Source organism: Podarcis pityusensis, assembly GCF_964106645.2.
Source record: "Podarcis pityusensis genome assembly, chromosome: 3".
In the NCBI taxonomy this organism is placed as follows: domain Eukaryota; kingdom Metazoa; phylum Chordata; class Lepidosauria; order Squamata; family Lacertidae; genus Podarcis; species Podarcis pityusensis.
Window position 1 is genome coordinate 108,680,287 of NC_138026.1, and position 13,278 is coordinate 108,693,564.

Below are 13,278 nucleotides of genomic sequence, written 5' to 3' on the forward strand. Positions count from 1 at the left end.
GTATTTTCACCTAGCTGGAATGTGCCCTTGAGCTCTGCCTGGATGGACAGAGAGGCATGCAGGGAGGTATGTAGAAACAATTTAATTTTGTTTGTTGCTCCACACACTTTTGCCACACACCACAGACCTGTGCTGCCCAGGATGTTCCTTACCTCGTTTCTCCCTGAAACTGTGGGGGCCTGATTCAGTCTAAGGTCCCTTGCATTGCTCTGAGCTTCCTAACAGACAATACAGGGCCAGATGGACGCATGGTCTACTTTGGGATAATGAGGAAGCTTTGTTAGCCCAGTGGGACTCATACAAGGAACAGCTGCAGCACTTCCATGGCCTCACTGTGTAGAGAAGTCATCAAGGGGCACCTTCACTGCAAAGCTGATAAAAAAAAAGGATATTGCAAGCCAAGGAGCAGATAATTTTCTTTATTAATAATTAAACCTGGAGAGCGGATAACGTCCCCTTCTTGATTCTAGTATAAATGTGTCACTGTGAAATATGTGAAGATTTACCAGATGCATGTAAAAATGCTCAACCATCAGTTTCAGAATGGAACCACTTCCATTCTCCTTGTCTTCTCTGATCTGCTCCTTTACTAAATATACAGTCGTACCTTGGATCCCAAACACCTTGCGAATTGAACGTTTTGGCTTCCAAACATCGCAAACCCAGAAGTGAGTGTTCAGGTTTGCAAACGTTCTTTGGAACCCAAACATCTGACGCTGGTTCCATGGCTTCCGATTGGCTGCAGGAGCTTCCGGCAGCCAATTGGAAGCTGTGCCTTGGCTTCTGAACATTTTGGAACAGATTCCGTTCGATTTCCAAGGTACGACTGTAGATTCTAAAGAGGTGGCAGGATGCTGATGTAAGCATTCTGTGACTCAGGTTTTCATCCCCTGAAAGTTAGAAGTATTTGTTGCACTTGGAAAACTCCCTCCACCACCTTTTTCAGGATATTCAGAGCCAGGCTTCCAGCTTCTGGAGACAGCCTCCAATTCATGAGAGGTATGCCTTCAACCCATGGAAAATCTTGTGGAGGGGATGGCTCAGGAAAAGGTGCATGATCCTGCTCTATGGCTGTTGTTGTTGTTAATAATAATAATAATAATAATAATAATAATAATAATAATATACCCCGGGCATCTGGCTACTCTAGGTGGTTTCCAGCACACATTATTGGTTATTGCATGCTTGTGAATACTCAAAGAGAGTTAGGGGGCTGCCCCCAATCGAGGCAACAGTGGTTAAAGGTCTACTTTTGCAATCAGCACTCCAAGGGGTCTATCAGAAGTTTCTAGCTTACCATTCTTTTGCTTGTTTGATGTTCTGCACCCATGCCCCAAAGTGCCCCAGAGTTCATCTTGCAGGCCCATCCAGCCCTGCATCCTGTTTTCGCAGTGGCCAGCCATATGCCCATGGGAAGCCCACTAGCACAAACTATTGTTGATTTCCCAGAACCCCCCATTCCTAAAGGACTCCTCTCTAGCTTTTACATGGGTTGGGTTTGGGGGCTTAAAAAGATGCCAAAACGATGAGCAGGGGTAGGAGACCATCCTGCTGCTATCCCTCGTCCCTGCTGGGCAGGTATGCTAATGGCTGCTGCCCTCTGGTGTCCTACGTACCGAAATACATCGAAACACAAATACACTTTGGCTCACTGCTGCCTCTGGAAGCCAAATCCTGCGTTGGTCTAATGTGAACAGGCAATTCTCTCTCTCTCTCTCTCTCTCTCTCTCACTTACATCTATCTATCCTGAAATAATAATGCATAAGATAAAGAAATAAAACAAAATAGTAATATTGTTGTTTTTAACTACCTTATATCTAACCTATCTAGATATACATACATAGCTAAATAAGAGAAAAGGGAGGGAAATTATAATAAGTGTGTGTGTGTGTGTAGTATATAATCACAATGTTCCTGATAAAGCACATGGTTCTACCTTTTCTTGCATATTCTTGTTAAGACACATTAAGAAGCAGGATGTTTCTAACGCAGTAGCTTAGCAGAGAAAGGCCCCTGAAACTGAGATTGCCCCAGATAAATCAAGATCACTAGAGAATGTGATCCAAAATAACTGGTCATTTGGAGCACCACTTACCTGTAGATACACATAACCCAAACATTTGTGTTAAATGGCAGTGGCTTCAGAAAGCAAAGCTTTTCCAGCAAAGGTCAAGAAATGTACAACTAAGGCATTTCAACTTAAACTCCCTCCCATCTATACACTGAAGACTGAACCACGAGGCCCATTTACGTTGAAGCAGGGATGGGTGTTACCCCCCCCATCCCTGGTAGGCAAACTTCCAGGGTAGGAGTTGGCTGTATGCATGCTAGTAGTGGGTGGAGCCTGAGGCAAAAGTGGGCGGAGCAGCAGTGGATGTGATCCTTACCTTTGTGTGGCTGGAATGCAAGCTATTGTAGAAAAGTCAAAGGTCTACCCCCCCCCCCCCCGCAACCTTCCATTCTTGCAAGGAAGAGGCATTATCGCAGTCCAAAGAGTAGTTTCCCAGCAAAGTTGAGAGCGCTAGAGGCGGGTCCAGAGCAGGGCTACAAAGGCGTGTAGCTTGAGCAGATAAAAGTATCCATCCAAAGAAATGAACCAAGCAATCCAACACACCTCACTGCAAATCTCCAAAGCATCCAGTTATTAACCCACCCATCAATTATTGCCTAATGAAGCTTGCAATCCGAATGCAAGGTAAAGGTAAACGGTAAAGGACCCCTGGGCGGTTAAGTCCAGTCGAATTCAACTATGGGGTGCGCTGCTCATCTCTGCTTTCAGGCCAAGGGAGTTGGCATTTGTCCGCAGACAGCTTTCCCGGGTCAAGTGGCCAGCATTACTAAACGGCTTCTGGCGCAATGGGACACCATGACGGGAACCAGAGTGAACGGAAATGTCGTTTACCTTCCCGCTGCAGTGGTACCTATTTTGTCAGGAACATGCCCCCCCCCAGCACAGCGGAAGAGTCAGCCTCAGAAATTGAGCTAAGCAAGCAAGGGGCCGACTCTACAGATGAGAGCTGTGTGTCAGAGTTTAGAGAGGACAGCCCGCCCCCCCCCCCTCTTCCCAGGGAAGAAGCTGTTAGTTACCTCCCAAGGAGAGAGAGAGTTGGAAGTTAGCCCGAGTGTTGCCAGGCAACTAGCAGATAAGCCAGAGTTTGAGGCTGTGTCTTCTGTGTGTGGGGAGGAGACAGGCCAGCCATTCAGTTCCCGTACTAGGAGACTGGAGAAGCTCAGAGAACAATTGAAGGAAGGAGAAGAAAGGCTGATTTTGGCGTTCTTGTTGGGGGAAGGATGATGAGTCAGACTGAGCAACTACTGTTAATGAGAGCATGCAGGAAGGCCATGCTCTAGATGTGTTTTTTCTTGTAAGTAAACTTGCATAAAACTGATGGAGAGTCATTGCTGCTTATCAGGCTGCTTGCCTGCCAGAGATCGTTATATATCTATCTACTTGCACTGGTACGCTTTCAAACTGCTAGTTTGGCAGGAGCTGGCAAAAACGATGGGAACTCACCCTGTCGCATGGATTCGAACTGCTGACTTTACGATTAGGAAGCTCAAGAGGCTCAGTGGTTTAGACCACAGTGCCACCCGCATCCCAGTACATTGTAAATGTACTGATGAGAGAGACAGACAGACAGAGAACCAAACCAAGCAAGCCAATTCTTAATGGAAAGTGTGTTGTACTCAGCCATACCCTCTGAGGGGGTCAAATGCAGCCACCCACACCCCTTCAACACACTCACAACTTTAACTTCAATGTGGTAATTCTCTCAAGAGCTGGTATTCTGGAACACCTCATTCTGTGAAGTTCCTCTTGCAACTTGGGAAAGCTTTTATCCTCTAGATTCATGGAGGAGAAGCCAGCCAATAGCTACTAGCTGTTGTAGAACATAGAAGGACCACCTTCATGGCAACACGAGAAAGGGCCTTTTCTGTGGTGGCTCCCCATTTGTGGAATACTCTTCGCAGGGAGGCTCGCCTGGTTCCTTGATTACATATCTTTAGGTGTCACATGAAAACATTCCTCTGCTCCCAGGCCTTTGATTGATTAAATGATTTATGGCCTTTATTTTGTTTGTTACTATGGCCTTTTAAATGTGTTTGTGGGAAGGGAATTATTATTATTATTATTATTATTATTATTATTATTATCATTATCATTATCATTATCATTATCATCATTATCATTATTATTATTTTTGTGTTTTCATTTTGTATTTTTATGCTTTAAACTGCCCAGTGATCTTCAGATGAAGGGATGTGTGTGTGTGTGTGTGTGTGTGTGTACCTGTTGGTTTTCCATAGGCTGGCTTTCTGTTTAACTACTGGGAGAATGGACCACATCAGCCTCCAGCAAAGATCTTCTTTGGATCTCATGCTCCTAAGTGTGTGAGCACTGAAAGGCAGGCTAGCATGGTGTGGTTCATTCTTGCCTGACTGAGGTTACAGCAACAAAGGGGAGGTCCAGCATCTAGCAGGCCGCAGGACATGGCCCAGGTGGGAAGAGGAAGACTGCACAGGCTACGAGAAGGAGCCGTGACTTCTACAGCAAGAGATACAGTTTCCAAGAAGACATGGCAGAGCAACGCAAAACTTCGTAGCCACACAGCATTCAGAATCCCAGATCTGTAATGGATAACTGAGACACCGGATGTTAAAGTGAGCAGAAGCTTAAAAAAAGAGGACTGTGATGCTAAAAATAGGACACCTGGCCATATAGTCAACAGAAACAGTGGGATAGTCTTCCATTTTATGGTATGTGGCTACTGACAGAGTGTTTGGAGGTCCGGGGCTGCTTTCAAAGTTTTGCAGACTTGCTGCAAAACAAGAAATAACTTTAGTAAAAAGTCTAGCTCGGGCATTTAAAAAAAATAAATGCCCTGGTTGTGTGAGAGTGAGCGAGCGAGATCTTTTATATAAATAACCATAAGAGATTTAAATTATCTTTCTTTAAATGAGAACTGTGATCTTTAATTGAATTCAATAGCCCTGCAAATGGACCAAATAATCTCTAATTGATTAGATCATTTACTCCTTATCAGCTCATTTTCTCCTTAAACTTGCATTTGCTTGTACCGGCGTTAACTTTCTTCCATTAGTAGTTAATATTCAATTGCCTGTTTTTTCTTTCACGCCACTAATTAATTAAAAGCGGGAGGAAAAGGTAACTTTTAGTTTTAGTACCGCAGAAAGTTCCAGAGTCAAACATTCCTCCATTTTTTTGACAGGAATTGAGGGCATTTTTTTCCCTTTAAAGAACAGAAGTGAAAAGGAAAGTGAGCAGATCTAGGACATAAAGGCAAAACCATCTTTAAAAGCAGGTTTCCCGCAAGGCAGTGGCCCCCTCCTGCAAGGGGCTGGGGCCTGTTGACGTCAATGGGAGATGAAAGTGCTCAACATCTTTGCAGGACTGGGCATCACAGCGTTGAGCCATCGCTAGAAGGCAGAGCAGCTCTTGCTGGTATAAAAGGAATTTACTGTTTTTTGTTGCTGGCATCCGTCCGTCTTGAGAGACGACGGCGTGTGCTGCCAGGGGTGAAGTCCACCTGCTGCATTAGCAACACTGAAGTGACCTACCTCCCTGGGGCACAAGCCTGGGCAGTGTGTTTGGAGATCCTGGGCTGACCAGACGACAAGACTCTCCTCTCGGCCTCCCTGTATTATTATTATTACTACTACTACTGAGGTAAGGTGAAGGACCCCTGGACAGTTAAGTCCAGTCAAAGGCGACTATGGGGTTGCAGAACTCATTTTGCTTTCAGGCCAAGGGAGCCAGTGTTTGTCCACAGACAGCTTTCCGGGTCATGTGACCAGCATGACTAAACCACTTCTGGCACAACGGGACACCGTGACGGAAGCAAGAGCGCACAAAAATTCTGTTTACCTTCCTGCCACAGCAGTACCTATTTATCTACTTGCACTGGTGTGCTTTCAAACTGCTAGGTTGGCAGTATTACTGCTACTACTACTACAGTTGTACCTCAGATGTCTAATGGAATCCATTCTGGAAGTCCGTTCAACTTCCAAAACTTTCAGAAACTAAGGCTCGGCTTCCAATTGGCTGCAGGAAGCTCCTGCAGCCAACCAGAAACCGTGGAACCCGCACCAGATGTTCGGGTTCAAAAGAACATTCGCAAACAGGAACACTCACTTCCGGGTTTGCGGCATTCGGGAGCCAAAGCATTTGAATACCAAGGTGTTCGACTTCCGAGGTACGACTGTAGTAGCAACAGCAGTAAAGTGGTGCCTAATTATGCTGATGGAATAGTTCACAGCCAAAGTGAGATTCAGCAGTTTTACACATCTGAATTTGCCTAGTGAGTCTAACAAGAGATGCTTGCTGGCAAATGCCATTGCTCATGTGGTAGTGAAGGAGTGCAACAGCCTCTATAAATCAAAGAATGTGATGAAAACAAGAGAAATGAAAAATAAAGGATCAGGGGGCACAAATCCTGCAGGATATAATGACTATCACTGGTCACTCCCTGCCCCCCAAGAACCTGGGAACTGCAGTTTACTACTCACAGCTACAACTGCCAGTACTCTTAACAAAGTACAGATTAACTGCATGGTATGGATGTGACCATAGAGCTTTGTTTTATATATCTGTATTTTTTTTACTTTTCCATTACAATTTTTCGCATTTCAATCAATATAACCAGACATTCATAATCATCGGCTTCCCTCTCCCACTTTCCATAGTTCTGTTTATTTATCCATTTACAACTGCATATTCTAATTACTCCATATGTTTTATTTTTCTGCTTACTCCCTATATCTTCAATACCTGAAACTGCTGAATTTACTCCCACCCTGCTAATGTTTTTAACTTATTTAACACAATTTTTTTGTATATTCTGCAAACATTTTCCATTCTTCCTTAAAGACTCCATCTTCCTGATCCATTATTCTACTAGTTAGATTTGCAAATTCCATATATTCCGTCAATTTCATCTGCCACTCCTCCTTTGTTGGTATAATTTTCTCTCTCCATTTGTGAGCATAGATCACTAGGGTTGTCGTGGTTGCGTATAAATGCTTTTGATCTGTAGGGGCATCCGTTCCTATGTGGGTTTTGCCCACACATAGTCAAAACAACACCATCCACCTCACATCAGAGGCATGAGGAGACCCCAAGGTTGGCAGCAGTATGGTGTTATTTAAGAAGATGAAAAAACCCTAAGCACAATAAAATCCCAAACAGCCCAGTGAGGAGTAAGGATACTCAGTGGACAAAGAATGCTGCGTGTCTGTTGGTGAAGGGGGGAAATACGCACACACAACAAGAACTAGTGGCCTGGAATGCAAGGGAGTATCCTCAAAAAGCATATGACTGGCTGGAGTGGGAGCATGCCACACGGCAACATTTGGTTGATGGGTTTCTGCATGTGTCTGTTGGTGGCAAACTGAAATTTAATCACAGTGATCATCCGAAGATATTAACAGATTACCTATACAAGGTGAAATGGCACTGGCAAGGTGGAATGGTACTGAACTGAGCCCATTCAAAACTGGCCCCAACGCTTTATAGGGTCCAAGAGGTGATATCAACATTTGTATCCAGAGTCTCCCTGTCAATGCCATCATTGTACCTCATTAAACTCTGTTTGAGAACACCTTATTGTAAAGCATTTGTTTCAATGGACATCATCTCTTGAACAATCTCCAATCAGACAACCTCAGATACCTAGGTTGGGTAGGATGTATGACTGAAACAATGGGAAAACACTACCAGATTGGAGACGGCTGTCTATTGAATGAATTGCTAGCCTGACTTGGTTTATAGCAGGTTCTAACACAGAATTAACAGGACCAGATAGGCTCTTAATTTCTAAATCAGCCCAATATTTGCTAAATTAGTCAAGTTTGCCTAAGTCTAAGGCCTGTATCTCTACTATGTTCACCATGTCACCGAGAAGCACAGATACATCTAGGACAGATGTTGTGTAACATACAATTTGTGGTGCCCCATCAGTGGTGCGCCAAAAGTCAGTGGAATAATAGCCATGGTGATGAAACTCAACTGAATAACCTTTTTCTACATGGTCTTGTCATAGCTGGTATAAACCACAGTATGGAAAGAAGTATCTCCACTCAGACATTTGCTTGGATAGTCACATGGTCACAGCACCCACATATTCACCGTATGTGCAGGATGAAGACATTGTGGTCAATACAACTTGAGACCTCCTATCTATGCCAAAAAGTTGTTCTACCTGTAAAAGGAGATGCTTGCAGAAAATCCAGAAACACGTAAAAAATAAAAGACAATTGCAAAGCATTCCATCATGGTTGACTTAACCCACATTTTCAGTATCTGTGCTGTCAAACAGGATGCAGATACCAAGGTCAGTGCTATCCCTATCTATGGATAGCCCTGATGACCATCACCTTAAATCCTCACAAAAGGTGTTCGACCTGTGAAAGCAGGCATTTGCAGAAACTCCAGAGAAGAAATGTAAAAAGAAAAGAAAACCCAAACATTGAGAAATTCCATCATGACTGACTAACCTGACCAATGGGCTCTTTTGTTGGTGGCTTTCCTCTTCTAGCTGTGCTTGTCGCCAGAGTGGTGGTGGTTTCCATGACTGACGTGGACATCTCAGACTGCATTGCAGTTGCGGTTGACTCAGTTGTCATAGAGGAAGGCACTTCACCAACGAGTCTCACGTTCCCTTCTATCACTATGTTGGTGTCGCTCTCAGCGGCCATGTTGAGGACTTTCAAGCCATTGTAGTAGAGTCCAGAAAGCTGCCCCTGAAATGGGTGGCCCCGCTCCTTGCCTCCAATTTTTATTGTCGCTTGGCTATTGAAGATTGTGAGCTGACGCCCTGCAAAGATAGTATTACATACATGCAAAAAATGTTGATTGCGAACACTACACTCTTAAACAGAGGATGATTTTCAAACAGATTGTTATGGGGTGGAGGATGAGAGCAATAAACTATAAGAAAGGAATTTTGCTCATAATTCATTGCTTTTTTAATGAGGTGTCCATGGAATGCAGAATTGTCGATCTATGTATGTAATTTCTAAAATTTACGTTGGGTTTGCTTTTCGCTTGAAAGGCCAATTGGGAATTTTTTTCATCTATTTTCTACAGACTATTTCCTCACCCATTCTTTTTATCATGATCATTATTATTTTGGTCCAAACTTTAGAGGTGTGTGTGTGTGTGTGTATTTGTAGGTCAGATTTCTGATTGCCGGTTCTATCAGGCAAAACATACAAAATTGCAAGGATTGCAAATACTTATGTATTACGTTTCTCTCACACAAGCATTCATCTACGTAGATCTACATAATATGTAAATATGCCAATATTCCAGGTCACACGCAATCATAGTTTAGTGCTATGTGGACAACCCAGCAGAAGTTCCAAGTGAAGCATCAGGCTCATGCATTTGCCCTTCCACACCTCTCCTTTCCGCGCACGACAAAGGAGGGCGAGTTTTTCCGAGTTTAGTTTTGCTTTCAAAGAACCTCCGCTTTGCATTATGTAGAAATCAGGAATCCTTGTTTAAAGCAAACAATGGTTCCTCAAACAAGCCAAGACCATAAGCAATGGAGTTGGCCTGTTTACAAACCGACCAGTCTGTTTGATATAAGGATCCCTAGTTTGTATGTAACGCTAAGCCAAGGTTCCTTAAGACAGAAAGTAAACATAGAAAAAGTCTAGCTTTCCATCCATGCATGAAGTTGTGGGCAAAGTTTGTAAACCTGATGCCCTTATTGGGCTTGTGGAGGCTCATCCATGTGGCGCTAAGCCACAGTTTAGTGTTACATGCCAATGTCGTCACTTCGTTTAATGAATCCTAACATTTAAAAAATTGTCATAAAATACAAGCATTCATAGATCTATCTTATTCCTATGTAAGGCTATCTGCTCCTGAATCTCCCTGTAAATTCATACATGAATTTCCTACACACACACACACACACACACACTGAAGAGGCATGAGATACATACAATATACTGAGCATTTCAGAAACAAACAAAAAAATGCTAAAGAAAGAGAGAGAGAGAGATGTCTGATTGTCTTTCAGCAAGGCTACTGACGAAAAGAAAAAGCAAGAAAATTAAAAGAAACAAAAACGTTTTGGATGTAAAAAAGTAAGTTTAAGGAATGAAACATATATCAATGAAGAGTCATGTCACATTGCTATTGAAAACAGAAATCCTCACCAATGCAAGCTCATTATTATTATTATTATTGTTATTCATAAACATAATATTCTGTTTTGCAGATTGGTTTCTGCTCATAATAAAAGCATGCACACAACTTTAAGCTCTTTTAATTAGTGTTTGTTCCAAAATCCCCTTTGAATGTAGCCAACGTTAAAGGGACTTCATCTCATTTGGCAATCATATTGCCCACTATTTAATATCACCTACAGTTTAAACAATGATTTTTTTTTGCTTTGTTTCTTTCAGGACCGTAATGAAGATCTCATAACTACATACAGATACATACATATATATATATAAATATATATAAATATAAATATATTTAGTTAATAATTTAGATGATGGAACATGTAATATAATCTATGAATGATTTATCAGTTTTGGTTAATGCTTGCTATGAGTAACTTCATAGATTGAGTTAGTGGATTATATTTAACAGTCCCTTTAACCTTAAGTTAACAGGGTAAGATTATTAAACAGGCGATACCACTAAAATGTATATAGAAATTATTATATACACGGTATGCAAATATTTACTCTACAGTTTACTGTTTAAAATTTGTTTTTAATTTAGTTTTACCGAAAAATTTATTGTTTTATGTTTATTGGTGTTACAATGAAGCACTACTCGGTTATGTTCAAATTATTTTTTATTTGAAGTTTTAATCAATGTTTTTACCTTTGTCGAGTAGCCATTCATCAACTACTCGACCAAGCCGATATGGAATTCGCTGTCTAGCAATCGCCAGGCGCTCGTTATCATTGTTTCCTTTAAAGTTTAAAGAGACATTTCATTGGTTAAAATCTGTAAGGTCAAAGGTTAAAAGTTAATACTTAAAGCTTGAGCTATACAGTTGCCACATGATTATTATTTTTTTTGGAAAAAATTTGGAATGTTTTAAAAAGCTCTACCTAGAACATTTCATGGTTCAGACTCGCCATTCATTCATTTATTTTATTTTAGCAAACAAAATTATTCCTATGTTAATTGAAAATTAGAAATCTGCATTTGAGCTAGGTTATTAAAACTTAAGTTATAGACAGACCCCAAAAAAAACAAATTTAAACATCAAACACTAGCTTTACAAAAAGAATGTTCATTGACCTCAGGGTTTTGTCTTTTTTTGTTGGTTTGTTTGTTTTGATGTTTCTTATTAACTAGTTAAAACAGGTTCAGGTGAAACAGGTTTAATTTTGCAAAATACCTCTTGCTCCAACCTCTTACTCCGGGTTAGTCATTTAAAGAAGAAGAACATTACAACGCTTAACCATCGTCAAGGACACACTTACGTCTGAGATCTAGAAAGCGATCTGACATAATTTATATCCTAGTCAGGAAAAAATACATTTTTAAAATTCTCTAGCTTCCAAATCAATTAATTCCAAAGGCTTCAAATATACTGAACAGGTAGCAGAAGGAAAACAAGAACAAGCACAAGAACACATCAGGTTATTAACTGCTTGGATATCATTGTGGAATGTAAAGAATCAGTTTCCTCATAGATCATCAAGGCTTTGACAAAAGTAACACCAGAAACGATGGTTTAAATGTAAATAGAAATCTTGATAGCGAAAAGGTTCGTCACACTGAACCACACAACCTAATGTGTATCTACTCAGAAATACTTTTGACTGAGGCTAAGACTGCAATCCTATTCACACGTTTCCAGGAGTAAGTCCCACTGAAAACAGTGGCACTTACATCTGAGCAGAGATGCGTAGGATTGCACGGTTAAGTCAGACCAAAATCCAATGGACAAGAGAGCTGTTAAATTGTGCTGATTTCAGAGGGAATTAACCTTAACTCTTGCGAATGGGATCCTTGAAGTGCACAGAGATTATAAACATTCCCATTACTTTATAAGCTGTGATACACAAACCACTTGAGGTCACTGAATCTGTGTCAGGCTGTTTTATGCTTTACGTTTTACAGAGAAGATTAAGCCAGAGGTTTGGTGACATTGACGATATGAGAGAAGGGTAGTCATGGATGCCAGCAGGAAACAGGTCAATGATGCTTATTCCTCCACAAGTTGAATGTGCAGTTTGATTCTCTGCTTTACATTAATGATAGGTGAGAATACTTCTTTCAAAAAGCTCTCAAAATGGTTGGAGGCATCAGCGTTCCTGAATATCAATTGCTGGAAACCATAGGAGGAGAGACTGTTCTTGAGCTCAAATCCTCCTTGTGGTTTTCCCACAGCATCTGGTTGATCAATGTGAGAAGAGGATGCTGGACTCAATGGGCCATTGGCCTGATCCAGTAGGCTCTTCTTATGTTCAGGTTCTGGCAAAAAATAAAAATAAAAAATGTCATGCCTGGTTCACCCAGGAATAAACATGGAAGCTTTCTGAGAATACAACCTCATAGAGGCAATGCCATGTAGCAGACAGTTTTTAAAAAGCAGTTATGGCTGAGTTGATATTTGCCCCTCCATTTGCAGATGGCCAACATGGTGAAAGGGACGCGGGTGGTGCTGTGGGTTAAACCACAGAGCCTAGGACTTGCTGATCAGAAGGTCGACGGTTCGAATCCCCGCGACGGAGTGAGCTCCCGTTGCTTGGTCCCTGCTCCTGTCAACCTAGCAGTTTGAAAGCACGTCAAAGTACAAGTAGATAAATAGGTGACGGGAAGTTAATGGCGTTTCCGTGTGCTGCTCTGGTTCGCCAGAAGCGGCTTAGTCATGCTGGCCACATGACCCGGAAGCTGTCTGCGGACAAATGCCGGCTCCCTCGGCCAATAAAGCGAGATGAGTGCCGCAATCCCAGAGTCGGTCACAACTGGACCTAATGGTCAGGGGTCCCTTTACCTTTTAACATGGTGAAGCATTCTGGGAGGGTTTTTTTGGGGATGCTTGCCTATGCTGGCAGTGGTTCTTCTGCATCTCCTACTACCTAGGAATGAAATCACATGATAGTGTTGTAGCAACATTTCCAGTGGGATCTGGGTGGGTGTGGCAGCTACCAGCAATGGGCCACCCGGAGATGCTGTGCTGTTCCAAAATGGCGGCATGAATGAAAAATGGGGAGCTGGTGACAACATAAGCTTGTTCTCAACCCTTCTTCACCATGTAGACCTTTTGACT

The 13,278-nt window shown here is 42.1% G+C and overlaps 1 protein-coding gene across 33 annotated transcripts in view; it reads right to left on the minus strand.

The window, feature by feature from the left end:
* The window catches only part of NRXN1 (neurexin 1), a 1,569,693-nt gene that overhangs the window by 111,413 nt on the left and 1,445,002 nt on the right, over positions 1 to 13,278 (minus strand). For 20 of the 33 annotated variants that reach the window (XM_081000811.1, XM_081000824.1, XM_081000819.1 and 17 more), the window contains 2 exons: positions 10,872 to 10,961; positions 8,516 to 8,835 (listed from right to left, as the gene is read on the minus strand). In XM_081000811.1, the coding sequence (XP_080856937.1) occupies positions 8,516 to 8,835; positions 10,872 to 10,961 (410 nt within the window). The remainder of the gene's footprint in view (positions 1 to 8,515; positions 8,836 to 10,871; positions 10,962 to 13,278) is intronic. The other 13 variants (XM_081000828.1, XM_081000826.1, XM_081000841.1 and 10 more) reach the window with 1 other exon arrangement.